Here is a 27,351-nt window from a genome sequence, read left to right as displayed (position 1 = left end):
AACCATTTTCACAATGGTGAAAGTGCCAGTTTTTCAGCAACAAGAAAGGAACAGAATTGTCCTTTTTGAGATTTACCAGAAAGCAGAGAAAGGTTTTCTATAAAGAAGTCAAGGAAAGACATGTATATTTTCCTGTTGCTCTTGATAGGTGAGCATTTGTAAATTGTCTTCTTGCGCTGGGATCATTCTGGTACAGCAATAATGGCCTTCAGGGCTCTGGGTCACTCAGCCCAACTACCCACGGAGCAGGATAACACAAACTATAGGTCCTGGGACTTCTACGACGGTTCCTGACTACAGCCCTTGAAGTGGAGCAGTCTGTCCTTTGTGAAATGATCGAGGGCACACAGGTATGGCAGGGTGGGGAGAACAGAGGGGACGGTATTCGAACTCACCTTCGTGAAGCCTGTGTCCTGGACCAGGCGCTTTAATGAGTTGGGGGTGGGGAGTCCAGCCCTGACGCCTCCGATAGGGGCGGGCATCTCGAGCCCCCAGCCCCCTGCCGCTGCTTGGGCTCCCCGCCCCCACCGTTGTCTTGGGTCACAAAGGCAGTTGCCAGGCGCCCGGCGGAGAAAAGATGCGGCCCGGGAACAGCGTCCGCCACTATGGAGCGTGCGACCCGCGGCGTTCATTAGGTGAGCCCCCGGCCCGCATAATGGGACCAGCCCCGGGCTCCCACCGCCGCCTCCGCCTCGGCCAGAGCCGTCTGGTCCCCGCCACCGTGTAAGGACCCCTGGGAGACAGGCCCCTTTTTCCAGAGGGTCGGGGGAGCCTTCCGCACTCAAGGAAGCTCTAGCCCCTCTGGATCTCGGTTTACAATACACGAGAACCTCAGCTGCACTTCGGCGCTGCCTTCTCCGTTCCCAGGTGGGGAAACTGAGGTACAGGGTCTTGGCACGGGAGGAGTGGAATGAAAGGGAAGTCTTTTTGGCCAGAGGAACTAGGAGCCCCTTTTCTGGGAGCTATTGAAGTAGCCTGAACAGACCTCCTAAGTTCAACTCCTCCTGGAGTGAACCATCTCACTCCACTGTAGTGAACCATCTTTATTTAAGCCTCATGTGCAGGGGTGAAAAGACCTAAGGTCATAAGGGCCAGCCTGTGGCTCACTCGGGAGAGTGCGGTGCTGATAACACCAAGGCCACGGTTCGGATCCCTATATAGGGATGGCCGGTTAGCTCACTGGTTGAGCGTGGTGCTGACAACACCAAGCCAAGGGTTAAGATCCCCTTACCGGCCATCTTTAAAAAAAAAAAAAAAAAAAAAAAGACCTAAGGTCAGAACCCTCTTGTCCCATGTTGGTTAGGCTGGACATCTGACAAAGGCTTTTACCTCTGGCTCTATTTCCTCTTAGACGATGAGCCAAGAAAAGGATCCTGGGGCTAAATACGTTATTTGGTCATATGCTCAGAGGAATTGATACCCTCCACCCCCACCTTGCCATGGTGGTATACCAGAGTAGCCCTGATTTTGGATATATGCTGGTAATATCAAGATATCAAGCATCAGTGCCTTTCATAGGCTGTTTGGAATAGATAATTGTCCCTTGGGTGTCAGTTTCTCATCCTAAGGCAGCCCTGATATTTGAACACTTAATAATTTGCAAAGGGCCTGCATAGATCATGAGAAACATACTAGTTGGAGGAAATCAACAAATCTCCTTTATACTAACTATTGTCAGGGGCAGATCTTCTGGTTTGAAATGTCACCAACAGTTTTTTTAAAACCTTACTGTCTCACAAGCTATGGTGGAGGTGTCAACTTTTCACAGCATTTTCAGGGCAATTACTGGATGGGATGGGATCAGATCTGCCATTACCTTTTGTGGGAGAAGTGAGAAGGGGCAGAGGAATATACTTGGCCGGAAAGAAGAGGGACCTGCTATGTCCTCAAACATAATAGGTAGGTGCCCAAAAAACGTTAGCCTCTCCCAAATTCAGTAAAACCCCTTATACACTGGCAATTTTGAAGAATAATGATGGAAAATCCAAATTCTGCTTGGATAAATTTTGAGTTACCAATATCCTCCTAGCCCTTTCCTTTATCTTCAAAGGAAAAAAAAAAAAAATCAAGATTTTAACCAGCAGGTCTCCTATAGATGAAAACAAAACCAAACAAAAAAATAAACCAAACTTAGAAAAACAAAAACTAACAATTTTAAAAGACTGACCTTTGGAAACTTTTTTCCCTCCCAACCTGGTATAACTCCTCTGCGGCGGTACGTATCCCAGGTGGTGCATAGCCCAGGGCTCTGCAAGAGCTGCTTTGTGTCAGGAAACAGAGGCTTGAGGCTGGCCGGTTAGCTCAGTTGGTTAGAGCACAGCCTTGTAACATCAAGGTCAAGGAATCGGATCTCTGTACCAGCCAGCTGCCAAAAAAAAGAAAGAAAGAAAAAAAAAAAAAACACAGAGGCTCTTAAGGACAAAAGGAGACTGTCTCCATAACGAATAGTGAAAGCTAGAGTTGCTAAAAAGGAATGGCATGAGTTCTCAAACTACAACATGCAACAGATCCCCTAGAGGGTTTGTATAAATACAGATTGCTGGGCCCCACTCCCAGAATTTGATTCTGTAGGTTTAGGGTGGGGCCCAAGAATTTGCATTTCTACCAGGTTCCCAAATGATGATGAAGCTACTAGTTCAGGGATCATACTTTGAGAACCATTGGTGTAAAGTACATGGGGTTAGAGTCACAAACATTTTTAAGACATGGCCTTTCTGAGTGTCTTCTAATATGAAATAACAAGGTCTCATCATGAAGTACCAGCAGCCTCTGCCAACTCAGAGGCATAGATTCTGCCTTTAGCAGTTACCAACACAGCATGGGTCCTAATGGTGGACTGGGATATTCCATTTCGGACAAATCCATTTCATCTGTAAAATGGGTTAAGAATTAATTACCTTCAGAGGCTTATGATAGGTTTAATAAACCTTTAATACACATAGCAGTTGCCAGATTCAATACTAGTTACCATCTCCTATTACCCTTTGTAGAATTACTAATTCTTTATCTGTTGAGAACTACAGAGTAAGTTTAAGTCAATGAGACAAGAGATGCGAATTTGATCGGCCATACCCTCACCAAAAGCATGCCAGGGAAATTCCATGTTCTGATTCTTCTCTTTTAGGGCTGTCAATGGCAGGATACCAGCTCTGGTCACCATGGACCCCACTAGACGAGAGCTTCCAATGGCTGCGTCACACAACACCTACACCTTCCTCCAAGCACCCCTTTAGGGCTTCCCCCCGTTTCCCACACACCCCTTCTGACCTTGAAGTGCAGCTATGCTTTCAGGAGGTTACTCTAGTCCTTGACAGCCCATTTGTGGAAACTGGAGTGAGTCCCAAGTTACCCTGCCACATGTCAGACCTCCGAACCATGAACAACAAGAAAGGACTGGTCAGGAGGCCCAAGCCTGTCCGCCTCAATGGAGTGGATTCTGTCTTTGGTAGGGTCATCACAGCTCAGCCACCAAAGTGGACTGGAACCTTCAGAGTTTCAGACAAGTCAGCCTTTTGCAAAATCATCAGCAGGGAGCACCAGTGGCCCACTGGACTTAAGGAGCCTCAGATTCAGATGACAGTGACTATGTGCAAACAGATGCTGCGCTCTATCCTCTTGCTGTATGCAACGTACAAAAAGTGCACCTTTGCCTTGCAACACTCCAAGTAAAGGCTCCCCATCTGTTCCCCAGTTCTTCACACCATGTCCTTTGGTATGTACCTGAAGCTTACAGAAAACCATCCATGTAAATGAGACTGTGACAACACCCTAGCCATCTTATTGTTCTGTTAAGCAGTGACAGTTCAGGAGCCTCTTTCCCTCCAAAAAAGGACCAGTGATACGCAGCAAGGGAGAATGTTTCCAATGTAAAGTTGAACAACCATGTAAAAGAGAGCTGAACTAGCATTGACATGTACATGTGCTAAAGAACCATTAAACAAACCATATAAATCAATGAACTTAGTGTGAACTCACTTAAACACATAAGACCACAATGATTTGCAGGGGGGCGGGGGTGTCAAGGAAGAAGATGTATGGATTTTTATGTACCAGAAGATAAAGGATAAAAATGTACATGTGAGTCAAAGATTAGTTTAAAAAACAAAGTCGTTCCACCCCCACGCGCCCTCCAAAACAATAACAAACTCTAAGCAGCCATACCCTAATACCACTGGAGAGTTCAAAAGGGGGTAGAAATATTAAGGAATATTAAACAATATTTACAGCCTGGCAAGAAAACTTGGTAGCAGCACTGAAACTGCGCTTTCTGGCAGAAGACATAAGTCCCCCCTTTTAGCTGAAGTGTACTCCTAATGCTCTACTTCTAACAAACTACAAGTAATTTTGTAGCATTCTTACAACTAGATTATAGGTATAACTCATAATACTATGGAAATAAACATTACGTATACAAAGTCAACCTGAGTATGATGCTGCCTTTTTCCCCTTTGTCTTATACTAACACAATGACCAAAGAAATTTTAAAAGCAGCCAAAATATTCCTTTGACTTTCTTTAGGCATTGACATTCTTGTTCAAGTCACTCCTTCAAAAAGATCACAAAGATCTGCTCATCTCAAGTGAAGATGGTCCTTATTATAGGAGACATGATTTAATCACTAGAACTACGTTGGCACTAGTCTCCATCATCTCTCTGCACAAAACTCAATTCCATCTAATCCTTGAATCATAAAGAAAATCCACAAAGAGGAATGAGGTAGCCAAGGTATAATTCAGAACAGGATTTATTTGTAAAACTGGTACAAATCTAAATTCTAGAATACATCAAAGAGTTTCAAAACCAGCTCCGAAAGCCCAGAATTGCGACTCAAATTTTTTACTCTGCAGCATAGCACTGCCATGTTTATCCAAACCAATAAATAATGCTACACTGGAATCTTGAGCCAGGGACTTTAACAATGTTAGATAATCTACCACAATTAAGTTAATTAAATAAAGCCCTCTCTTTTAAGGACAAAATAGGATGCTTCCAGTTAGAAAGGCAGAGAGCAGAATACAAAATGGTTAAGAGGCTGGCAGAAATCGGGGAAGGGGGCAACAGTCTCTGTGGGGTCTAATCGGAGTCACCATCACTCTCATCACTATCTTGCTCCTTTTCTCCAGCACTTGCTTCATCTTCTTCATCATTCTAAGGGACAAATGACAAATATTTTAGCACCACTCTGGGTGACCCCATGAATTGCAATACATCTCCCACAGGATGTATATAACTGTCCTGTTATCATTGTTAAAACCAATGATAGATTTTTTTTTTAAAGGTGACCGGTAAGGGGATCTTAACGCTTGACTTGGTGTTGTAAGCACCACGCTCACCCAGTGAGCTAACTGGCCATCCCTATATGGGATGTGAACCCGTGGCCTTGGTGTTATCAGCACCACACTCTTCCAAGTGAGCCATGGGCCGGCCCCCAATGATAGATTTTAAACCATTCATTTGTAAAATCAATCAGAGGCTCCCCATTCTTCTTGACACCATAAACTCTAAGCCAAGACCACACAGAGAGGTCATTTTTTTTAAAAAGATGACCAGTAAGGGGATCTTAACCCTTGACTTGGTGTAGTCAGCACCACACTCAGCCAGTGAGCGAACTGGCCATCCGTATATGGGATCCGAACCCGGGGCCTTGGTGTTATCAGCACCGCACTCTCCCGAGTGAGCCACGGGCCGGCCCCAGAGAGGTCATTTTAATATTGACTCATGCCATTCTGCAACTGAACCAAATTTGCATGGTTTTTTGCTTTGTTTTTTGGCAGCTGGCTGGAACTGAACTAACCGGCCAGCTCTACTTGACCTTTAAATAAGCCATGGTCCTAAATCTCTACTGCTGCTCTACAAAATGGGCACTCAATATAGAATGAAATATTTGTTAAAAGTACTGGTGTATCCCAATAGGAATCCTGCACATAATTTTGTCTGGTTTGCAACTCTAGTATGGAAGGTTTGCTTAGGAGAAAGTATCAAACTAATAGGATATTGTCTGCCTCAAATTCTTTATGAGAACAAGATAGAGAAGGCATGTTAATTAAGCTGAGGACCATGAACTGGCCAGTTAGCTCAGGTGGGTAGAACGCGGCCTTACAACCTCAAAGTCATGGTTCCAATCTGCACACTGACCATCTGCAAAAAACAAACAAAAAATAAACTGAAAGTCATGCACATAAAGGGACTTTTCATACTTAAGTCTTTCTGCATCAGCCTCCAATTGTGCTACAGAGAGGGCCCACAGCAGGGGTTCTTAAATCTGAGCTTTTTTTTTTTTTTTTCGGTGGCTGGCCAGTATAGCGATCCGAACCCATGACCTTGGTGTTAGCAGCACCATGCTCTCCCAAGTGACCTAACTGGCCAGCCTTAAAGCTGAGTTTCTTAGTATCGATAACCCACTTGAAATGTAGCAAAATTTTATAAATGTACACATTTTTATTTAGCTTTCTTTAAATTCTCAGAAGCATCTGTGCCACAGAAAAGAATAAAAATCTCTATCCTTATTTTATTCCCCTGTGGTGGCAGCTGCTGACTCTGTGCTTTGGCTTTCACCAAATACTTTCACATTTCTGTTTTCATATGTTCAAACATGTTTAAAAGGTTTAACTTATTCTTCTCAGCACTCAGAGAATACTTTGACCTCTACTTTTCTCCTTCTAAAATGGTTTCAGATATAAATTCATGGAAAATAGGAGGCTATATTGGAAGGGAATTTTCAACTCCATAACATATGCTACAACTCGAGATACTCAAGAGCGATTCTACGATTGAGTGATTGTTTTTTCTGGGCCCCACAGAATTCATATAAGCACAGTAGTTTTTATTGGAGGGAACAGAGATGGGCATAGAAGTTATCTGATGATAAACATAAGCAGGCAAAGTTCTGCACTCTCTACCAACTCAGAACAGTTAACAAAATACAACTGTCAATGTGACTCTGGTGCCTTTTGCTGAGGTACCTCCGTTGCTCTGCTCTTGGAGACCTGGGATGACATGTCATCCTCACTCTCATCTGCTGTGCTCTCCTGGGAATGCTGGGACATAATCTCTTCACCCTAAATATGGATGGACCAAGACAAATGGTGGGTTATAATGATAACATTTGGAGTCTCAGGGGAAAAAGGCTGAGTTTACAGGCAATACAAAGAAAGACATTAGAGAGTTCCATTCAAGATGGCAGAATAGACAGTCCCCAGCGTCACTCTCCCACAAATCAACCAATTTACAACTATAAAAATGTAATAGCCAAGCTAGGGCCACTGGAGCTCAGGGGAAGAGGAGGAGAGACCTACGGAGTTCATGAAGGAGGGAGAAACCATGATGAGAGAAAGAAAAAACTGCTCTGAGCGTTTCAGGCCATGGCTTTAAGGCTGGAGCTGCTGAGCACATGGAGCAGGAGCCGGCAGAAGCTGCAGCTGTGCCCTTCAGATGGAGTTACTTGGAGGCAGCAGGAGAGAAGATGGCCTTGGTGGCCCCCAGGACAGCAAGACCACTAATAGGGTTCCCGTGGACCCACGCAGGAGTGAGGAGCCAGAACAGCTGAAAAAGGGGAGCCATTCAGAGGCCAGTGAGTTGTTGCAAGGGACCAGCACAGGGCCCATCCCATGGGAAGTGTTTGGAGCACTGGCAGTGGGGGAGAAAGGCCTACCAGGAAAACACTGGGACACAGCAAGGACAACTGATCTGCCCCCCAATCAGGACTACTCAGAGGAGACTAGTTGAGAATGCAGAATTGCATGGGGTGCAGTTTGATGAAAAAACTGAGGCCCAGTCAGAGTTTCTACACAACCCAGGTGCACTGGGTCTCTGGAGAGCTGGAAGTACCTATAAGGTCAACCATTAAACCCTGAGCTGCACAAAAAACCTTCCCTAGGGAAACAGCATCAAAGCAGCAATTTAGCTCAACCACACAGCTGAAGTGCTGGCTCCTACAGGAAGTTCCCCTATGTTAGAAGCAAAGGACAAAAAAATTAGTTCCGGCCCAGGCACACCACCAGCTCCTTGGGGCTGCCAGAGGACCTGAGACATGGAGCTGCGGATGGGACCTCCCCCCTGCCCACAACAAGGCACTCCGCCAGTGCCTCAGGGCCTGCCCAGAGTCCTGAGGCATAAAGCCAGGGACCAGACACCCCCTACAACCAGGCACAACACCAGCACCAAGGAGCATGCCAAAAACATCACCTCCATGTGGGTGGTCCACCACAGCCACCACCATAACCACAGCTGCTGCGAAAGTGGCTAGACATCACAACCACCATGCAGATGGTCCACCAGCCACTGGAGTGCATTGACACAAGGAGAGTCACCAGCAGAGACCAAAGAAAAGAAGATGTCTCTCTCCACAAAGGCCATTTCAGAGTGACAGAAGAAGCAGCTGCTCTATGATAATACTGGGGGACCTGAACACACCTTTCAGCATTGGACAGATCATGTAGGCAATGAATGAATAAAGTAACCATTATTCTTTCAGAGGGAGAGAAGAAATCTAGGGTTATCAGTGGTGGGATCGGGGAGAGAGAGGGGGATAGGAAGAGATTGGACAAGGGGCATAAAGAATAAGTACAATTTGTAACAATATATATACTAGTAATATTGATTTAATCAATATATGTCAACATTGAACCTCAAAAATATGTATAATCAATTATGATTCAATTAAAAAATAAATAAATAAATAAATAAAAAACAAAGGAAGACATTACAGCCATTCAAAACATGGTCAAAAACAGACACTACCTGTGATCTAGCATCTAGAGAAGGGATACTCAACCCCAGATTTCAGATGCCTGTGGCTCTGATATAATACATAGTTCTACAAAAGGTCCATCTTTGTATTCTAGTACCATACTAGATTTATAAAGCCAGATTGTACCGGTGATGCTACAATCAGTTAATGTTGAACCTGGTTCTAAAATTTCCCAAATACCTTAAGGTATTTAAGCACTCACACAACAACCATGAATGACCAAGCAGAGGCTGAAGGACAGTATGGTGAAGTGGTTTAAAAACATCAACTCTGGATCAGGACTGTTTAGACTTAAACTCTGGCTCTACTCACTTATTGCTAAATGACTTTATGTAAACTACTTAACTTTTCTAATCTTCAATTTTCTCACAGAAACAATAGTATCCACTTTGTAAGGTTGATGTGAAGAAAGGAAGCTAATTCTCTGTAAGCAACACAAGATTTCAGCCAATCATACAACTGAAAAACCTTAGAAACCTTAGTCAGAGAGTAATTTCAAGAACAAGACAGACTAGCTTTAAAAAAAAAAAAAAAAAAATTACCAAACAAAAAAAGTTTGTCCAGGGGCCAGCCCATGGCTCACCTGGGAGAGTGTGGTGTTGATAACACCAAGGCAGTGAGTTCAGATTCCTATATAGGGATGGCCGGTTAGCTCACTTGGGAGAGTGTGGTGCTGACAACACCAAGTCAAGGGTTAAGATCCCTTTACCAGTCATCTTTAAAAAAATTAAAAAAAGTTTGTCCATATATAAAAATATTATTATGAATCTACCCACAGTAGGGCTTAAAGGTGCCCCTCTGGCTGTGGAAAGAGGTTTGTACTAATCTGGCTCCTCTCTGAAGCCTTGTTTATATCAATGGCACTGGCTGGCCAGTTAGCTTACTTGGTTAGAGCATGGTGCTGTTAACACCAAGGTCAAGGGTTTGGATCTCCAAACTGGCCAGCTGCCAAAAAACATAAGATATCAATGGCATGTTTTGGCACCTTCACTGCCTGGGATGGGGGGTGCAGCCTGTGACCAGGGCCCATAAGCAATGTACCTTAATTTTAAGAGCTAAACAGCCATAGACTTAAGAGGAAAAGTAGTTTTATTGAGAGAGCAGGGCTTAGGTGACCTCCCTTACATAAATTCTGATGCTCTCAAAAAGAATGGGAGTGGGGGATCATCACCAGCAGTGTGCAAGGCTTACCTGCAAGTCCCGATTTTTGAGATTACCCAGCCAGAAAGCCTCTCTACAATTGTTGAGGATAAGCATGGCTTTGACTCTGCAAACTAACAGTTCCAGGGTCTTTTTGAGCAAAGGCACGTGTTTGGTGAGTCTCATGTCCTGGTGAATCTGGATGGAAATAAATACATCCATCTCATCTGGGTGTATCATCATGCTTTCACATTTCCTATATGTGAAACTTGAATTCCTGACACCTCGAACATTGAATAAGAGCCCAAGCCCTGCCAAGATGGGCCAGAGACATGTTCCAAAACAGCAGTAGTTTGGTAGAATACTCTGAAGAGAATGACAGCTAAAAAATTCAAATCCTAGAATATGTACCACCAATACCTAGAGGTTATGAAGAAGAACCTACATCGACCAATTAATGAATTTACTGAAAATATTCTTGAACATATACCAGTTTTGAACAGAGTACCCCTGTTTAGCTGAGGGAGTCCTTAAAATTCCACTACTCTGTACCTTCTAAATTTAGAACCAGGAGAAGTGAACAATAGGAACTGGATCTAAGAATCATTTGCTTTGCCAGTGTCTACAGAACCCTACCTAGGGTTCTGTGTTCTTTCAGACAAAGTCATAAAGGTTCATCAACTGTAAGAAGGCTTCAAGTAGAAAAATCCTTTAATGCTAAAATGTTCTCAGAAAAGACAGATGTATTTCTTGACAAGTAGTACAGCTGAAAAGTTCTACAGATGGCTGCTTTAGAACCATCTCTTATCTCAGTCATCACTTACATAATATTCCTCCCACCCAGAGTACTTCATAGCTGTAATATATCCATCAGCATTCTATATCTCTTACCCAAGAGTTTTTAGAGGAAATAGGGGCTGTAGAGTTTGAGTCAAATTTCAGATGCAGAAAATTCCCCTCTAGATGATTGCCCAATCTTAGCCAGTGACTTAAGATTTCACTACTCTGAATAAACTTGCCTTTGGGCAGACAGAGTCCCAATATAAAGGCCCAAAAAGGATTAAAAGAGGAAGAAGTAACTGGAGCCCATAGATCTCTCAAAAACAACTGCAGATTAAACCAATAGGTAGGCTGGTGACATGACCTGCTTCCTGTCTTACCTTGGAATGCCCACACAGGTGATGAAGCAGCCTCGTGTCCAACTGGAAGGTTTCCAGTAAACTCAGAACATCTTCCTATAACCAATAAAATTCATAAATGCTATACGAAATGTTCTAATTTTATTTTAGATACAAGATATTTTTGCAAGCAAAGGCTCCGAAGAGCATAAACTCTGTGGGTTCCAGCTTATGCTAATAATCATCTTAATTTGGTCCTCAAATAGGAGTTGTGCTGGCTAACTCTCATTCTCAACCCTCCCACTCCTGTTCCTTGTGTAAATTAGAGTAATAACACCCGGATTTTAGTTTTATGTAGCTGCCATGTCTCAGGTTTCCCATCTGCAACATTAGGGTAAAATACTATCTCCCCTTTCTCCTTCAGGGTTTTGAGGGACCAACCAAATATTGTGAGAGTATTTTACAAAGTTCAACTTATTAAATATGTATAAGAAATCATCTGTGTTTCTATCCTTACTTTGCTACTCTAGCCCTGGGTGCCACTTGGTGAAAAAAACTATCAAGACTGTTCATTATAACAGCCAAGAGTTTTATGACAAATGAGTTCTTTAAGAAATTATTATTATTCCTGAGAGTAGACCTAGAGAAGCACAAAGGAATAAGCAGACGACACACTGATATATGAGGTCCTGGAAGTGCAACAGCACAATAACATTAAGCTGAAAGGAATAACCACCCTCCAATCTGGAGTAGAAGTAGAAAGGTGGGTTTGAACTAGGGTGGGTCTGAGGAGTTCAGCCTAGTTTGGAATATTCAGTCCTATTTGGGCACTTTTGGTTATAACTGAAGTGAACCAGAGGTGCCCAAGTAGAACTGTGGCCCACAACATGAGCAAGGGGACTGCTCCCACCCCCAGCCCAAACCCAGGTGTCACTAAGAACTTATCTTCTGAGCAACTCTTCAGAGCACATCTTTGCTCTCTGCTCTCAGCTCTTACCCGGTGTTTTCTAAAACTGAAGTCTAGAAGTGGCATACACTGCTTCAGAAATGCTTCCACAAAGAGACGTCCATACTGAAGAAAAGAGACACATTGGTGACCTCTAGCTGAGATCTTTCTCCTGAAAGGCCCTGGCATGAGGCAACATAGCATTACCCAGCCCAAGGGTTTTATCTTCTTATTTTTATATGTAAAAAATAAATTGTGAGGGGTCTAAAAGGTTAATTTGGAGAATGTAGCTTAATGTGAAAACTAAATAGGCCTGCTAACTAAGCCTCAGAATTAGGCAGACTTAACTACCCCAGACACAGCCAGTGGACAGGGGCCTTGCTCAGCTTAAGAATGAGAAAACGGAGGAGCAGAGGGGAACTCTAGCTCCCTGAGGATAACTAACTTCCCAGAGGCAAAAACTGGGTAGACCTGAGGAAGCATATGAGCAATTTACAAATTTCCCAGTCAGACAAATCTCTCTCCCTGACTCACCCATCTTCCACACTGCAACACAGTGGCAGATGAGTAGAGAGAGATGCCAGGAGATGAAAAGAATGAGAAGATACCCACTTGGAAGGAAATATCAGAAGTAGGGAAGAAGCTTTCTCCCCATAATATCCCTATTGAATTTGCCATCAAATCTAGCATGAATCCAGGCTATCCCCATGGGATAGGAGTTTGGCAATTATCAGGATATCAGCTCCCACATTCATGAGGCTACCTCATGGGTTTTAAAAAATGAGGAATCATCCATTCCTCCTTCCTTCTTGTCACTTGGGAAGGAATGACAGGGAGGGTAAGGAGACTACTATTCCTAAACTCAACTGCCTGCCCTGGAGCCATTCCTCCTAGTTCTAAGAGTCTGACCAAAAACTTTCAAACTCATAGGAAACTGGCTTCTCTAGTCATCCAATTACTGTGGGAAAATGTATCCACTGCCTTTCCTAAACTGTTGCCTATTAACACAAATTCTGGAGACACTAGCTTATGGGCAAGGAATTAAGCAGTTCATCTCGGCTGAGACCGTCTGTAAAGTGATCCACAGGAATAATAAATATTAAACAGGACCCAATAAGTCTCACCTTTAAACAGGCATGCAGAACAGGATGACTATCAAAGACCTGGAGAGGTAAAAGACAAGAAACCAAAGCTGAGGTCTGTTCCTTTGAGCACCCCATCCTCTTTTCTGCTGTGCAAAGAGCAGCTCTGGCTGCTATAGAGAATTCTAAATTGAGGAAGGCATGTCAACAGTTAAATTAACTATAAAGCAGAATAAAGTAACCACCATAACTGAAGTTCAAGAAAAGGAATATTTTTATTTACCTGGTGAGGCCAAAAAAGAAATGAAAAGGGGGGGGGGGGAAAGGAGCAAAGAGAAACAAGAAATTGATTCCAACCGGGGATGGTGAGAAGATGGCATTAGTAGAGATCCAAAACCTTGACTTGAAGCCTTAAGAAAAACTGAACAAAGAGGTAGAAAGAAAAGAGAATGACATTCTATTCTGGGGGAACAGTCTGAGCAAAATCAAAGAGTAGGTGAGAGCAAAGAGTATGTCTGAAGGTTAATGAAGGCATTCAGGGTCAGAAGAGGGAGTGTGCTTAGATCACAGAGGACCCAAGGCAAGATGAGAGAAAGTGGGGGAATGACAGGTGGAGCGTGCAGTTAAATAGTAAGTATTGTGGTACAGGTAGGAGGAAGAAAGAGAAGGAGAAATATACTGCCAGGGAGAGAAGGAGTTATCCAGGATGGGTATGAGGACAAGGGAAGTAGATGGGGGGAGAGCAAGTCCCAAGGAAGGGTAGGGAGAGGAGAAAGGAGAGCCAATTTTGGAAGCTAAGACCCTTGGTTTCTGTAGTTAGCCAGTGAGATGAGTCAAGGAGTCTCAATACTCACCTTTATCAGGTTGATGAGAATACTGAAGTCTCGAACAGCCATGTTCCAGTAGAGGAGCTTCTCTTCATGAATCTGTGGGCAGCCGAATAAATAGGTGCCTCTTAATCAGACAAATACTTCTCCTACTGTACGCCCACTAATACACAGTTCTTGAATTATATAGCTATTCAGAGATTCAAGCCAATTGTCCTTCCAAAAAGATGTGGCAACCAGCGCAACCAAAATGGTTCTGAGGCCTGCACAGACTGTGATAACATAACAGTACCTAATAGACACGTTCCAAAAAGATGAGTCATCTTCAGTAATTTCCAAGTAGGTGAAAGCCTCTGCAACATATCTACTGACCATCAGATCTCTGTGGCTTCTCTGATTTCCTACGCTAGCCCTTGCTCTCAGCAGTCAAGCTCAGTTCTGGTTAGCAGGTTGCCAAGGCCCACAGGATCTCAAACAGGCTGGTTTACCTCATGCCAGCTGGCAAGTGGCAAACTGGGCATTAGCCACGGAAAAGAGAACCCTATCCTCACTTCCAACTACAGTGAAAGGAAATTAAGCCAGGAGCTCTTTGAAGAAAATCCTAAATCTTGGTAACTCAAAGGAAATAGCTTAAGGGAAACCCTGGAACCAAGAAACAGAAGAATCAGCAACTTCCAAGTAGTCTAGAGTCCACTTCTCACGATGGGAGTATCTGACCCACCTGCTGCGAGTCTGCTGCTGTGCCAGCCTGAAGACCTTTCACTGTCTTCTCCAGTTCAGCCATCATCACACGGAAGAAAATGACAAAGGTGTGCCTAGAAGAGGGCAAAAGCATGCACACCCACACAATCATGCACAGCTTAGAAAGAACTTCTTGGGAAGAAGCCAGGGAACAAACAGTAATTACCTTCCCCACTTCTCTGAATGTCCTTTCACTATGGTCCCCCGCTGTAGGAAGATGGGGGATTAGAAAGAATTCAGAAAGAAGCCCAAGAAGATGGCCTGTGAAACAATGGAATTAACTTTATGAAAGGAGGTGTCATGGTATTATGAAAAGAGCAGTGAAATAGTGGTGAGAAGATCTGAGTTTGAGTCCTATTTATTTCATTGCCTGAGTAAGCTTGAGAAGTTCCCTCTGTAACTCTTATTTTCCTCCACAGTAAAGCAGGATAATGATATCTACCGCACAGAATTATCAAAAGGATCCAATGAAACAAAGAATGTGAAAGTGCTTCAAAAACTATAAAGACTACAAGTGCAAGATAACTGTTGATATCATGAGACACAAACTCACTAAGTGAGAGATAAACGATCAGACACAACAATCACCTTGTCCTTCTGAAGGTAGTTAAAATATTGGAAAAAGTCTCAAGTTTAAAGGATGAAAGGACAGGAGAAGTTTGGTGACCAAAAGTTCATTGCCTCTGAGGATTGTAAATGCTGCAAATTCATTCCTCAACAATGTCCTTTCACATATATTGGCTGAGAGTCCCTTGGAAGGAACGCATGGTAGAAACTTTGTGTTGAATGAATGACTGTACCTACTATCTATATCAGAATTAGATGGAATAAGGTATTTGGAAACTACATATGTTGAACAGTATGATTCTACCTCAGGGAAAGAAGTGGAGGCAAGAACTCCCTTACCTGGTCAGTGTAGGAAACAAGGAAGAAGATGCATCTTTAGGAGAGTTGATCAGCTCTGGGACTGCAACACCGGCAATCTCCTCTATGGCCTTCAGAACACTGTCTGTGTGCTGCAGGTATATACTGCATTGAGAGTCACAGTATCAACACATGTTACAGAACTCCTAAGTTAAGATTTCTTTCTTGAGATGTTATCAGGTATTAAACTTTAAAACAACTACTGGCATTTATTTTCAACAACAAAGATTTCAGATATTTGTCAGGAGGTAAGGCAAATGAAATCTCAGTTAGAAATACAGTTAAACACCTTGGAAGTGATAGATGTGTCCTGGATATGGTAGGCAATAAATATTTGACCCATTAATTAACAAGGTAGGATACAACTGCAGACTCCTCCACTTCTATGATTTAACAATAAGAAATTAGCTGACTGCGTAAAACAGAACAGAGGATCTTAAAATCCACATATTCCAAATTGTGTTCATTTTAAACCTACTTCATTACTTTTAAGTTCCCCTTAACAAAGGTCATTTCTTAGTCTCTGACCAGAAGAAGGATCCCAACAGTAGAAAAATGGAAAAAGGTTATTTGGTGTGTTAGAAGAAACCAAACAACTCACCAGAGCAAAGCATGAAGCTGGTCATTAAAGATGTTACTCTTCTCTTTCTCCCCTCTTGGCCACACCCGACAGAGGAACCGTCTGGCCAAGGAAGCTGTTGGAAAACAAGACAAAGGCACCTCATGTACGGGATACTGACTTCATTCTTGTCTTTCAGGCTTTTGGGGATGATTATTGATGAAAAGGATTATTATTTTAAATTTACTAAGAATAAGAAGTTCCTGGTCTAACAGGGAATTTTAAAAAAGCTCATGTTCCTGCTCCACTGGCTCTTCTGCCAGAAATAAACCCATTTCTTCGTCTAAGACCCAACACATCCCACCTCCTCACCCCATCTTGAAACACACCAACATGAACATACACAGACATGCAGAGAAAAGGAATGCTGCTGGGCAGTAGGAAAGCCAATCTTGTTCCTTCTGGGCAGGCCAATAGCAGTGGCCACCTCACAGATTCAGATCAACCCTCCCCCTTTTAATCAACAGAGAATAATAAAGGTTTGTTTTGCATTTTCATCTTGTTTTCTGTTTGTGCTGCCAACTAAGATGTATAATCAGTGAATTACATTCCAAGAGTAATGACAAAAGATAGTCAGAGAAAAAGGGAAGGAGGCAGCACTTCCTTTACTCTTGATCCTGATTTCTCCTTTTTCTCCCACTTTATTAACATTGTCTTATTTCTTTTTTCTTTTCTTTTTTTTTCTTTAAAGATGACCAGTAAGGGAATCTCAACCCCTGACTTGGGGTTGTCAGCACCATGCTCTCCCAAGTGAACCAACCGGCCACCCCTATATAGGGATCTGAACCTACGGCCCTGGTGCCATCAGCACCACATTCTCCCAAGTGAGCCATGGGCTGGCCCTACATTGTTTTATTTCTTATTGCCAAATGTTTCAGATAATTAAAAATAAATAAATAAAAAGGAAGAACATGATTAAATTTAAGCAAAACAGAGAACTGTCTACCTAGCTGATTTAACCAAACTCAGACTAAGCAATGTCAGCAGAAATCAGTCATAGTTCCTTCTAGGAAAATGTCCTTGTTGGAATAGCAAGAGGGCATGCCTAAGGCTTATGTGGGGATTTACATGTAAAAATGTACAAGGTCCTAGGAAGCCCCAAGCTCACAAGTATGAGATATTAATCCTATTCACAGAGAAAAAAAAAAAAAGAGGATCTGGGCCCATCACCAATTTTTTCTCTGTTTTGAGTAGGAGCTGTAGATTTCTCCCAGATGACCATCAAAAGTCTGATGAGATAAAGAGCACACTGGAAACTGGGAATGCTGTGATGGAAATTCTGCAAGTAACGGAAGCTCTGGCTGTAATGAGATATGAAAACAAATACATACACACAATAACATTACATATATTATAGATATGTTTAAATCCACACAAGATACCCAAGTCCCCTTCAAGTGTTTGATTGCCTAATTAGAATCCTCTTCATTTTCAGGTGCTTTAGTAGCAACCTTCTTTCAAGCATCTCCATGGAAGACTATATCTTTGTATGGAGAAGGCCAGGGCAGCAGAGTGCCGTTGATGAAATGCTGGCCTTGAAGGGGTCACGCATGCCAAGAAACCCAAGTACCTTGCTAATATGTGCAACCCTGGATAAATTATTCACTCTTTAAAGCCTTAGGCAATATACTGAAAATAATGTTAAAAATCTAGGGTCATAGAGACAATGTGAAAGGAAATTATAATATAAGGCAGAGAAGCAGAGCTTTAAATAAATGTCTCATATATGGATAGCTTTCAATGCACTGAAGTAATGGGAGATGAAGAATCACAATTAACCCAAAATTGTAGTTAAAATAAAACTAGCATCAACTCCTGATTGATTGGTGAGAAGGAGATCAAACAGACTAAAAGTGCTGTATTTAAAATGAAATAACATCCTGCCAGCAGGCAGGGATGACAAGCACTGACTGCTGACCCAGTGACAGCCTCACCTATCAAGGAGGGCGAGAGAAAGACCCTAGTCACTCTGTTTGAAGCTGGGGTGGAAGGCTGGGAGCCACGCCCCTTACATCACCTTCTCACCTTCCTCTTCCACTGCCTAGCCTTCAGTCACATATGGTCTTCCTCCAAGACTGGGGGAAGAAAACAGGCAATCAGTGATAACCAGCTGCTGCTTAATTATGCAGCTCTGCTGAGAGACAGAGTGGGTTCCCGGATAGTTAACAGTTGACTACAGAACACATAATGGTTACCCGAAAAGGCAGACTTTATGGGCTGATGTATGCATGAAGATTTAACATGATTTTTTCAAGGGTTTCTAATGCTTCAAGATTTATCAGAATACATAGGTGAGAAAGTTCATACACTGAGGAAAAGTAACTGAAAATTTCAATTTCCTTCACAACTATTGAGAGACACTCAAGTTATTTCAAAGAAATCTTCCCAATCCTGTTCCTAGGAGTTTCTTGGTACAACACTCTGGGACCTACCTGAGCAGTTCATTCAAGGACTGGTTACGTTGTCCCTGCTTTAGTCGGTTACTGAGGACCTCAAGGGCTGAGTATAGTAAATTACAATTTTCAGGCTGAAAAAATCCATTCCTAAGGGAAAGTCAAAGTAAGATAGTTTAGCTTAGTTTTAGGATGGTTACTTGGATGGCATTTGAGAATACTGGCCTCTGGTCTATATCATTTGGAGTTCGAAAAGAAGAAGAATTGAAAGCAGTCAAGTGCCAAATTCAGTCACAGTCCTTAGTATCAGATAAGAAGTTGAAGTGCGCCCAAAATAGTCTTTCCTAAGGACCTCACAGGTTTATTTTCAAGGGAAAAAGCTCTCCTTCACTGCCTACATTTTAGAGATATCTCAGTCTTTCTAAAAACACAGGAATGATTTTGTCAAATCACTAAATCCATAGTAGGTGCTTGATAAAGAAATTATCCCTTCTTCTACATTAATAAGTCAAGTCTTAACAATCCATCTTCAGAATATTTTTCATACTGTCCCTTCCTTTCCAAGCCCTGACCGTCACTCTAGGCCAGACCCTTAACATCATATGAGTAGATTACAGTGACACCTTTTAATTGGTCTTTTTGCATCTCCTTCCAATCTGTCCTGCACTCTGCTGCCAAAAAGATTTTCCTAAAACATTACTTTCATTATATCATGGCTGTGATCATAAAATTCTAAAATTTCTTCCCTGAACATTTAAATTCTTCTGTCTGACCTTCAAAGCCAAGCACAATCTGCCTCTCTAGACATTATTCTCCTCTAGAAATATTTTCCAAATCACCAGTTGTAGTCATCCCTCCTTTCAACAAAAGTATTCTGAGGGCCTATTAGGTATCAGGTTACCCCCACCCACACACGTTTTTTTAAAGGTATAATTGATGTATAATAAACTGCATGTATTTAAAATATTGAATTTAATCAGTTTTAACTTACAAATCCATGAGATCATCACCAAAATTACCTCCTGGAAGTTTCTTTGTACTCCACCTTCCATCCAATGCTAGGCAACCACTGATCTCTTTTCCATCACTACAATATTATATACTTTTTCTAGAATTTTATATATATGGAATCAAATACTATGTACTCTTATGGTCTTGCTTCTTATTCAGCATAATTCTTTTTTCATGTTGTTGCATATAGTATTCTATTATATGAATATATCACAATTTGTTCATATATTCTTCAGCTGATGGACATTTGAGTTGTTTCCAGTTTGGGGTTATTACAAATAAAGCTGCTATAAAACATTCACATATAGGACTTTGTGTGGATGTACGCTTTCATTTCTCTAGGGTAAATACCTAAAGATGAAATGGCTGGGTCATATGGTAGATGTATGTCTAACTTTTTAAGAAACTATCAAACTGTTTTCGAAAGTGGTTGTATTATTTTACAGTTCCACTAAAAGCATGTGAGAGTTCCAGTGGCTCCACATTCTCACCAACACTTAGGATATTAAGTCCCCATGCTAGTGGGTATGTTGTGCTGCTATCTCATTGTGCTTTTAATTCATATTTCCATGTCAACTAATAATGACCATCATTTCATGTGTTTATTTGCCATCTATAAATCTCCTTCATGAACTGTCTGTTCAAATCTTTTGTCAGGCATTGCTTTGAAGTACTGAGGATACAAAAATGACTGATGTCTATCCTCATGGAGCTCACAGTATAGTAGGGAAGACAGATGAACAAGTAATTATAATAAAAGATGATAAGTTTTATCATAAGAGGATACCAGAGTGCTAGGAGAGAACTAGGGGTCAGGGAGACAGGAAGGAGGCTTACCTGGCCTAGGGGTCAGAGAAGTTGCCTCTGAGGAAGTGAAGTTTAAGTCCAGATCTTAAGAGATTAGATGAGCCAGAAGAGGCTGGGGATCAAGAAAGTGCGGGTCTTGGTATGAGTATGTGAAGCCTTCCAGGTGAAAACTATATAAGGGTCCTGAAATTAATTCAGTATGGCTGGAGGCAGAGTGTAAGACAGTAAGTGGAATAGGAGTCAGACAGTAGAAAGCCTTAAAAGCCAGACAAAAGAGTTTGAAGTAAAGAAAAATATAAACAGCAATTGGAGACCAAAATGTGGATAGGATCATATTGGGTCAGTGTTGGGAAGATCACTCTGACTTCTGTGTGAAGAATGGACTGAGGGAGGATAACCGGAGGTGGAGAGACCAACTGTGAAACTGATCTAGTCCAAGTGAGAGGTGATGGGAATCTAGAAGCAGAGGAGAGAGACAGAGGGATACCTAGATATGATCTAGATGATAAAATCAACAGGATTTGGCAATCAGGTGTGGGAGAGAGAAAGGGTAGAGAACAGAAGGAGGGACAAAGAATAACTCCTGGTTTCTGGCTCACACAACTAGTGGTGTCATTTACTGAGCCAGGAAAAGCTGAGGGAGCAGTGGGAAGGATGATACACTCTGTTTTGGATGTGATGAGTGTGAGGTGTCAATGACACACGTAAGGGGTGTTGAGTAGGCAGTTAGATATAAATGCCTATAGCTCAGGAGATAAATTTTAGCATAAATTTAAGCTTAGGTAAGATTACCCAGAAAACTTGTATAATGGGAACAGGGGGACCAGGGCCTAACCTTGAGGAACAAAAGTATTTAAGGGACACATCTCCCTCAATTCTACTTTTGACCATGATGTACTTTCCAACTTCTTTACCTCCCTAAATGCCAGCTCCCTTTCAACGGCCCAATAAAATCCACTGCTTCCATGAAAAGCTGTGTTCAGCTCTTTGTCACATAATATGGAATTTATTTACAACTTATTTAATAACAATTTCTTAGGGCCAGCCTGTGGCTCACTTGGGAGAGTGTGGTGCTGATAACACCAAGGCCATGGATTTGGATCCCTATATAGGGATGGCCGGTTAGCTCACTTGGGAGAGCGTGGTGCTGACAACTCCAAGTCAAGGGTTAAGATCCCCTTACCGGTCATCTTTAAAATAAATAAACAAATAAATAAAAATAACAATTTCTTAAGTAACAGTCTCTCATGTTATTATAGAAGGCTTGCTACAGGAAACAGGGCTAAGAATCACATGGCCAGATTTGTTAAAGATTAGCTAATTAGCAAGTTACCTAATTTATCAAATAGGTTAACAATAAGACTTGAATGGTATAGGATCGAATGAAATGATACAAACAAAAACACTCCAAAAAGAGTAAAGCACCATATTTACATAAGACTTTTGGGCTTTTCTTTTCCATATCTCAGTGCCTTGGTGACTGATCACCAAGTAAAAGCAAGTATATACTCACTTCTCTCTACTACCATACTTCCCACAACTTACCAAGCAAAAAGCCCATGAAAGATCTGCAGTAGCCTCTGACAGCAAGAAGATATTATGTGGTACTCTTGAACTTTGACTGCTGGTCCATCAACTACACCATGATTCTCAGCAGCTAAACACTAAAAAGGAAAATAATTTTAGGATAGTTGCTTCAGCAATTGCCCTCTTTTCACAGCCAAAAACGAAATCTCATGTTCACTTAGTGATTTCTAAGTCTCTATAATATAAGATAGGCTTCTGACCTGAAAATAGTTGTGAATGTTCTCCAGATGGTTACACATTGGGGTCAACAGTTGAACAACACAATGAGCAATTTCTTGGGCAGATCTCTGATGGAGATGTGAGAATCCAATATTCCGATTTCCTTTATTCTATAATAAATTCAGTTATGGTATTAAAAAACTGCTGGATAGCTTCTCTGAAACTAAAAGTTCATTACGGAGTTAAGTTAAACCTATGTCACCTACCTGTTAGGTAGCAGCAGATGGGAGAAATGAGTTGTCTAAGACTATATTTTGACAAAGGAATAAAAACTTTGCTCTATCTTCAGCTAACCAAGAGATTGGCTTTTGTAGAGTAAGGACAGTGTTTGATCGAGAAGCATAGACCCATCATAACTAATGACATAAAGCTCACACAAAGTAGAAATCATTTGACAAGACTATGGAGCAGATACTGAGTACAAAGAAAAAAAAATCAAATAACTGGATAAATTAATGTTTAAATGTTCATACTCAAGTCTCTCATGTTTTGCTGTTTGCACCATGCAACTGCTTCCTCAGATGCTAGGTGCACATCTGTACACTATATACACATCTGAGGTTCTGGCCTTTCTAGACAGCCAATTACTATACTGAAGCTTGGACAGGTGCTTAGTTTGGGAGGCTGTTAAAATCAAAACCTGAGCAAAGATCAGGATCCAGGAATGTTCAGGGCATGAGAAATATATTTCTTGTTTTGGGTGCCTTTATTGTTTTCTCTGTTTCAGAGTTCCTTTTTAAGGCAAAGTGAATATAGTCTGGCAATAGGACTGCCTCCGTGCCACCCAGTGACCCACATAATGCCAGAGAAAGTGACGATTTATTCACCACTAAGACCTCCTTGTTTCCTAATCAACTAAGGCCCAGTCCTATACTTCTGCATATACGAACCTTGAGGAAGGGGACTCTCCTGGCAACAGGAGTTGTCAGCATATTCTCTACCTTCTGGGAGAGGTCTTCCAGCAAGAAAAGAAGCTCAGGGGGCCCAAGCTGTACAACTTCTGTAGCCTGTTACAAGGAGGAAAAAGAGAAAAATTCTAAGTATGTCCTACTCATTTTTTTTTTTTTAAGATGACTGGTAAGGGGATCTTAACCCTTGACTTGGTGTTGTCAGCACCACACTCTCCCAAGTGAGCCATGGGCTGGCCCTCTAGTCATTTTTTTCTGTACATTTTATGTTCACTTTTCCCAATGGGTGAAGAATCTGACTTTTAACAAAAAAGGGAAAAATTTCCCCTACCTAATACAAAGGATGGCTGTTGTGCTTTATCAACCGATCAAGAAGTCAACATTTCCAAAATAAAACAAATTTTCAAATTATTAAAATAGAAATCTGAAGGCTAGCCAGTTAGCTCAGTTGGTTAGAGCACAGCGTTACAACACCAAGGTCAAGGGTTCAATCCCTGTACTGGCCAGCTGCCAAAAAAAAAAAAAAAAGGAATCTGTGACAGCATAGTTCAGAAGACACTTTTTTTCTAGAAATAAATTCTCTGTGTATCTTTCCAGCTGTGGATCCAAGATGCATTTCCTAAATATCCTATGATAAAAGATGACTAATTCAAGGGAATTTCACTTTTCTCTGTTCATTAAGTAATCCTTTCATACTTTCTTTACCTTAATATTTTGCTACTATTAACTCTGGGCAGGATCCCTATAAGTATATTATACTGCCAGAAGCAGAATGGGTGAAAATACAGTCTGACTTCAAACTGTTCACGCAATACAGACTTATGGGGAATCTCCGAAGGGCAATCTGATGCAGAAATACTAAAAAAAAAAAAAAAAAAAAAAAAAAAAAAGGAGATACTCTTTCTATTCTGAAGGTGCCTACATTCTTGTAACTCTCAGGTGGAAATCCACACTATTTCAATTTTTGTTAACCTGGAGAAATTCTACTCACTGGTGAAATCCCATATCAAAAATTACTTTTTCTGGGCTGAGCCCGTGGCGCACTCGGTAGCGTGCTGCGCTAGCAGCGCGGCGATGCTCCCGCCGCGGGTTCGGATCCTATATAGGAATGACCGGTGCACTCCCTGGCTGAGCGCCGGTCACGGAAAAAAAAAAAAAAAAAAAAAAGGTAAAAAAATTACTTTTTCTGTGAAAATGTTATCTACTCCCAACTTCATTATAAATACAGTACCATTCTCTCATCAGAGTTTCACTGGTACTTGGTTTAGCCACTAATACAGTAAGTGTATTAATATAATATGTGCTCTATTGATGAGCAGGTCATGCTAAGGTGGTGCTAGTTATTTCCACTTCCTCTATTAGATTATGAGCTATTTGAAAGCAAGCATCATATTATACATACTAACAAACTGCCAGTGTCTAGATTAGCGGCAAACACAAAAGGGCATTAGTTAGCATCTGTTGGATGCTGAACAAATGTTATGAGTTTTTTTGAGATGGCGGCGGCTGCGGTGGCTGGCGCAGAGTAGCTGAGGTGGAAAAGGTGGCCACTGGGCCTCAGGCAGCCGGGAAATTTGTGTACCTTCCTCTTGCCATCTCTTAAGGGAGGACCGCTGCTGCTGGCCGGTCATGGGGGGTGACCGCCACTTTACCCCCGGCAGGAAAGGCTGCCTCATTTACAGGCAACAGCTTTGAAGTGTGGAGCAGGAAAAGAACTGTTTCTTAGCTGCAAAAGCAAGTCTCTAAACAGGGAACACGGCGCCAGGGCTGCTGTGGATGCAGCCAGGATCCTGGAGGCCAGGGCCGCGCTGAAGGCGGCCAGCTGCCCTATTCAGGATTCGAGGTTTCAGGCCGGCATTAAAGAAGGTTCCTGGGAGCGCCCGAGCCGCGCCGCGACTGAACAGCCCAAGGCGGCAGCGGCTGAGAACTGGGAAGGCAACAAACCAGAGACAGAGTGAGCGCCCAACCTGGCACAGCACTGTGAGTGACCCCTGGCACAGCTCTGTTTGGGGGGTGGATGCCCACCGGGCTCCTGCCTGCACCACCAGGCCACTCACCGGCCCCGGTGCTGCCTCCATTTTCCCAGGTGAGGGCAGCCCCGCCCAGCTCGGCCATCACTGAGCCCTCCCACTTGCTTGGCCTGGCGCGGGGCTTTCCGGAGCCTGCGGACTGACCTCTGCTCCCACTCCCTCCGCAGTTCTCTGGCGGGGCTGGCGGCGGGGGGCGCCCCCGGCCAGTGTCAGGAGGGCAAGGTAGTACGGGCAGGCCGACTGTCACTCCATCACACCCTGGACTCCAGCCCCAGGTAAACTCCCTGTTACTGGGAGGCAGATACCATCTCTGTGGCCACCAGTTTGGAAAAAAGCCTAACGAATTTCTGGTTGGGAATAGTGTGGTAGGAGAGTTCCCAGGCCCGCTTGAACCTGCCAGAGAGCAGGCTGCAGGTGGGCGCTAGACTCGGTTTATACTGGGGGGATACAAAAGTGAACAAGACCCGAGAAAGATCTACATAGTGCTACAAAGGCACCCAGAGAGACCAGTCGTCTGTGCCTAGCAGAAACCTGGTAGACTTCCTGGGCGAGGCGGTGCCGAGCAGGGTCTTGAAGGCCCAGCTGATAGACGAGGGGTGCAGAAGACACACCCCAGCCCAGCACAGTGTGCACAGAGTGGGGAGACGTGCGGCCAGGGAGGCGGAGACTCGACAGAAACCACACACCCAGTGGGGTCACCACTGCACGATCTAACAGCCTGGGCCAGAGCATACGGAACAGGGAGAAGTCCTGCACAGGAAGTGAAAGCTCAACAGAGATCACAAACCCTGGGGCACGTGATCCACCAGCCCAGCAGAGTCCAAGCTGACCAGAAAGGTGGCTCCCCGGAGAAGCCCAAGACCCGAGGCAACCACACACACAAGGCACTAGAGGCCAACTGAGCAGTCACGGAGGGAGCCATACGAAATTGGCAACCACAGCAACATCCTAGTTAGTCATTAGTCTCAAACCGGTGGACTGTGAAACCCCCTGCCATAATGAATAAACACCAAAAAAAAGATACCAGAAATACAAAAAATCAAGAAAGTACACCACCAAAAGTTAATAAATCTCAAACTCTAGATCCTATAGAACAAGAAGCCCTTGAAATGACTGACAAGGAATTTCGAGTGATAATTCTAAGGAAACTGAATGAGATACAAGAAAACTCAGCTAGACATCATGATGAAATGAGGAAAAGTATACAGGATCTGAAAGAGGAAATGTACAAGGAAATCAATGTCCTGAAAAAAAAATGTAGCAGAACTTGCTGAACTGAAGAAGTTATTCAACGAAATAAAAAACACAACGGAGAGTTTAACCAGCAGGCTTGTCGAAGTTGAAGAGAGAACCTCTGAACTTCAAGATGGGCTGTTTGAAATAACACAAGCAGACAAAAAGAAAGAAAAAAGAATCAAGGACATTGAAGAAAATCTGAGAGAGATATCAGACAACCTTAAGCGCTCAAATATCCGAGTCATGGGTATTCCACAAGGGGAGGAAAATGGAGATTCCATTGAAAACATATTCAACAAAATAGTGGCAGAAAACTTCCCAGGTATAGGAAAAATCACAGATCTTCAGATACAGGAAGCTCAACGATCTCCAAATGTATTCGACCCAAAAAGACCTTCTCCAAGACATGTCATAGTCAAATTGGCAAACTCAAAGACAAAGAATCTTAAAAGCTGCAAGAGAGAAGCGTCAAATCACGTATAAGGGAGCCCCAATCAGGTTAACATCAGACTTTTCATCACAAACCCTAAAAGCCAGAAAGGAATGGGATGATATTTTCAAAATACTAAAAGACAAAGATTGCCAGCCAAGAATACTCTACCCTGCAAGGCTATCCTTCCGAAATGAGGGGCAAATAGTATATTTCTCAGACAAACAAAAACTGCGGGAGTTCACTACCACACGACCACCCTTACAAGAAAACCTCAAGGGAGTACTGGGTTTGGTTCCTGAAAAATAACCACCACTGCCATAAAAACCCAAGAAAAATCTAAACCCGCTAGTATAATAAAAATGGCATTCATGAAGAGAAAACAAGCTAATAAAAACACTATCTACAACCTAAGGAACCAACAAACACATAAACCAAACAGTAAATCAGAAAGCAAGGAACAAAAGACACCTAAGACAACCAAACAACCAATAAAATACTAGGAATAAATCAACACCTTTCAATAACAACTCTTAATGTAAAAGGCTTAAATTCCCCAATTAAAAGACACAGACTGGCTGACT

General features: G+C 42.6%; 2 protein-coding genes across 3 annotated transcripts in view; one reads left to right on the top strand and one right to left on the bottom strand.

The window, feature by feature from the left end:
• Positions 1–3,132: 3,132 nt before the first annotated feature.
• Positions 3,133–3,669, top strand: FANCD2OS (FANCD2 opposite strand). Its single transcript, XM_063113583.1, has one exon. The coding sequence runs from the start codon at positions 3,133–3,135 to the stop codon at positions 3,667–3,669; it is 537 nt and encodes a 178-aa protein (XP_062969653.1).
• A 1,228-nt stretch (positions 3,670–4,897) lies between these two features.
• Positions 4,898–27,351, bottom strand: part of FANCD2 (FA complementation group D2) — a 59,544-nt gene continuing 37,090 nt past the window's right edge. For both annotated transcript variants that reach the window (XM_063114549.1, XM_063114550.1), the window contains 15 exons: positions 23,054–23,170; positions 22,145–22,273; positions 21,903–22,021; positions 18,579–18,689; positions 17,317–17,447; positions 16,129–16,222; positions 15,510–15,632; positions 14,584–14,677; positions 13,890–13,961; positions 13,078–13,116; positions 12,005–12,079; positions 11,050–11,124; positions 9,941–10,087; positions 6,963–7,058; positions 4,898–5,148 (listed from right to left, as the gene is read on the bottom strand). In XM_063114549.1, coding sequence (XP_062970619.1) covers positions 5,074–5,148; positions 6,963–7,058; positions 9,941–10,087; positions 11,050–11,124; positions 12,005–12,079; positions 13,078–13,116; positions 13,890–13,961; positions 14,584–14,677; positions 15,510–15,632; positions 16,129–16,222; positions 17,317–17,447; positions 18,579–18,689; positions 21,903–22,021; positions 22,145–22,273; positions 23,054–23,170 — 1,497 coding nt within the window. In that variant the 3' untranslated portion in view covers positions 4,898–5,073. The remainder of the gene's footprint in view (positions 5,149–6,962; positions 7,059–9,940; positions 10,088–11,049; positions 11,125–12,004; positions 12,080–13,077; positions 13,117–13,889; positions 13,962–14,583; positions 14,678–15,509; positions 15,633–16,128; positions 16,223–17,316; positions 17,448–18,578; positions 18,690–21,902; positions 22,022–22,144; positions 22,274–23,053; positions 23,171–27,351) is intronic.

This window comes from Cynocephalus volans, chromosome 11, assembly GCF_027409185.1.
Source record: "Cynocephalus volans isolate mCynVol1 chromosome 11, mCynVol1.pri, whole genome shotgun sequence".
Taxonomy (NCBI): domain Eukaryota; kingdom Metazoa; phylum Chordata; class Mammalia; order Dermoptera; family Cynocephalidae; genus Cynocephalus; species Cynocephalus volans.
This window is presented reverse-complemented; position numbering and strand designations above follow the sequence as displayed.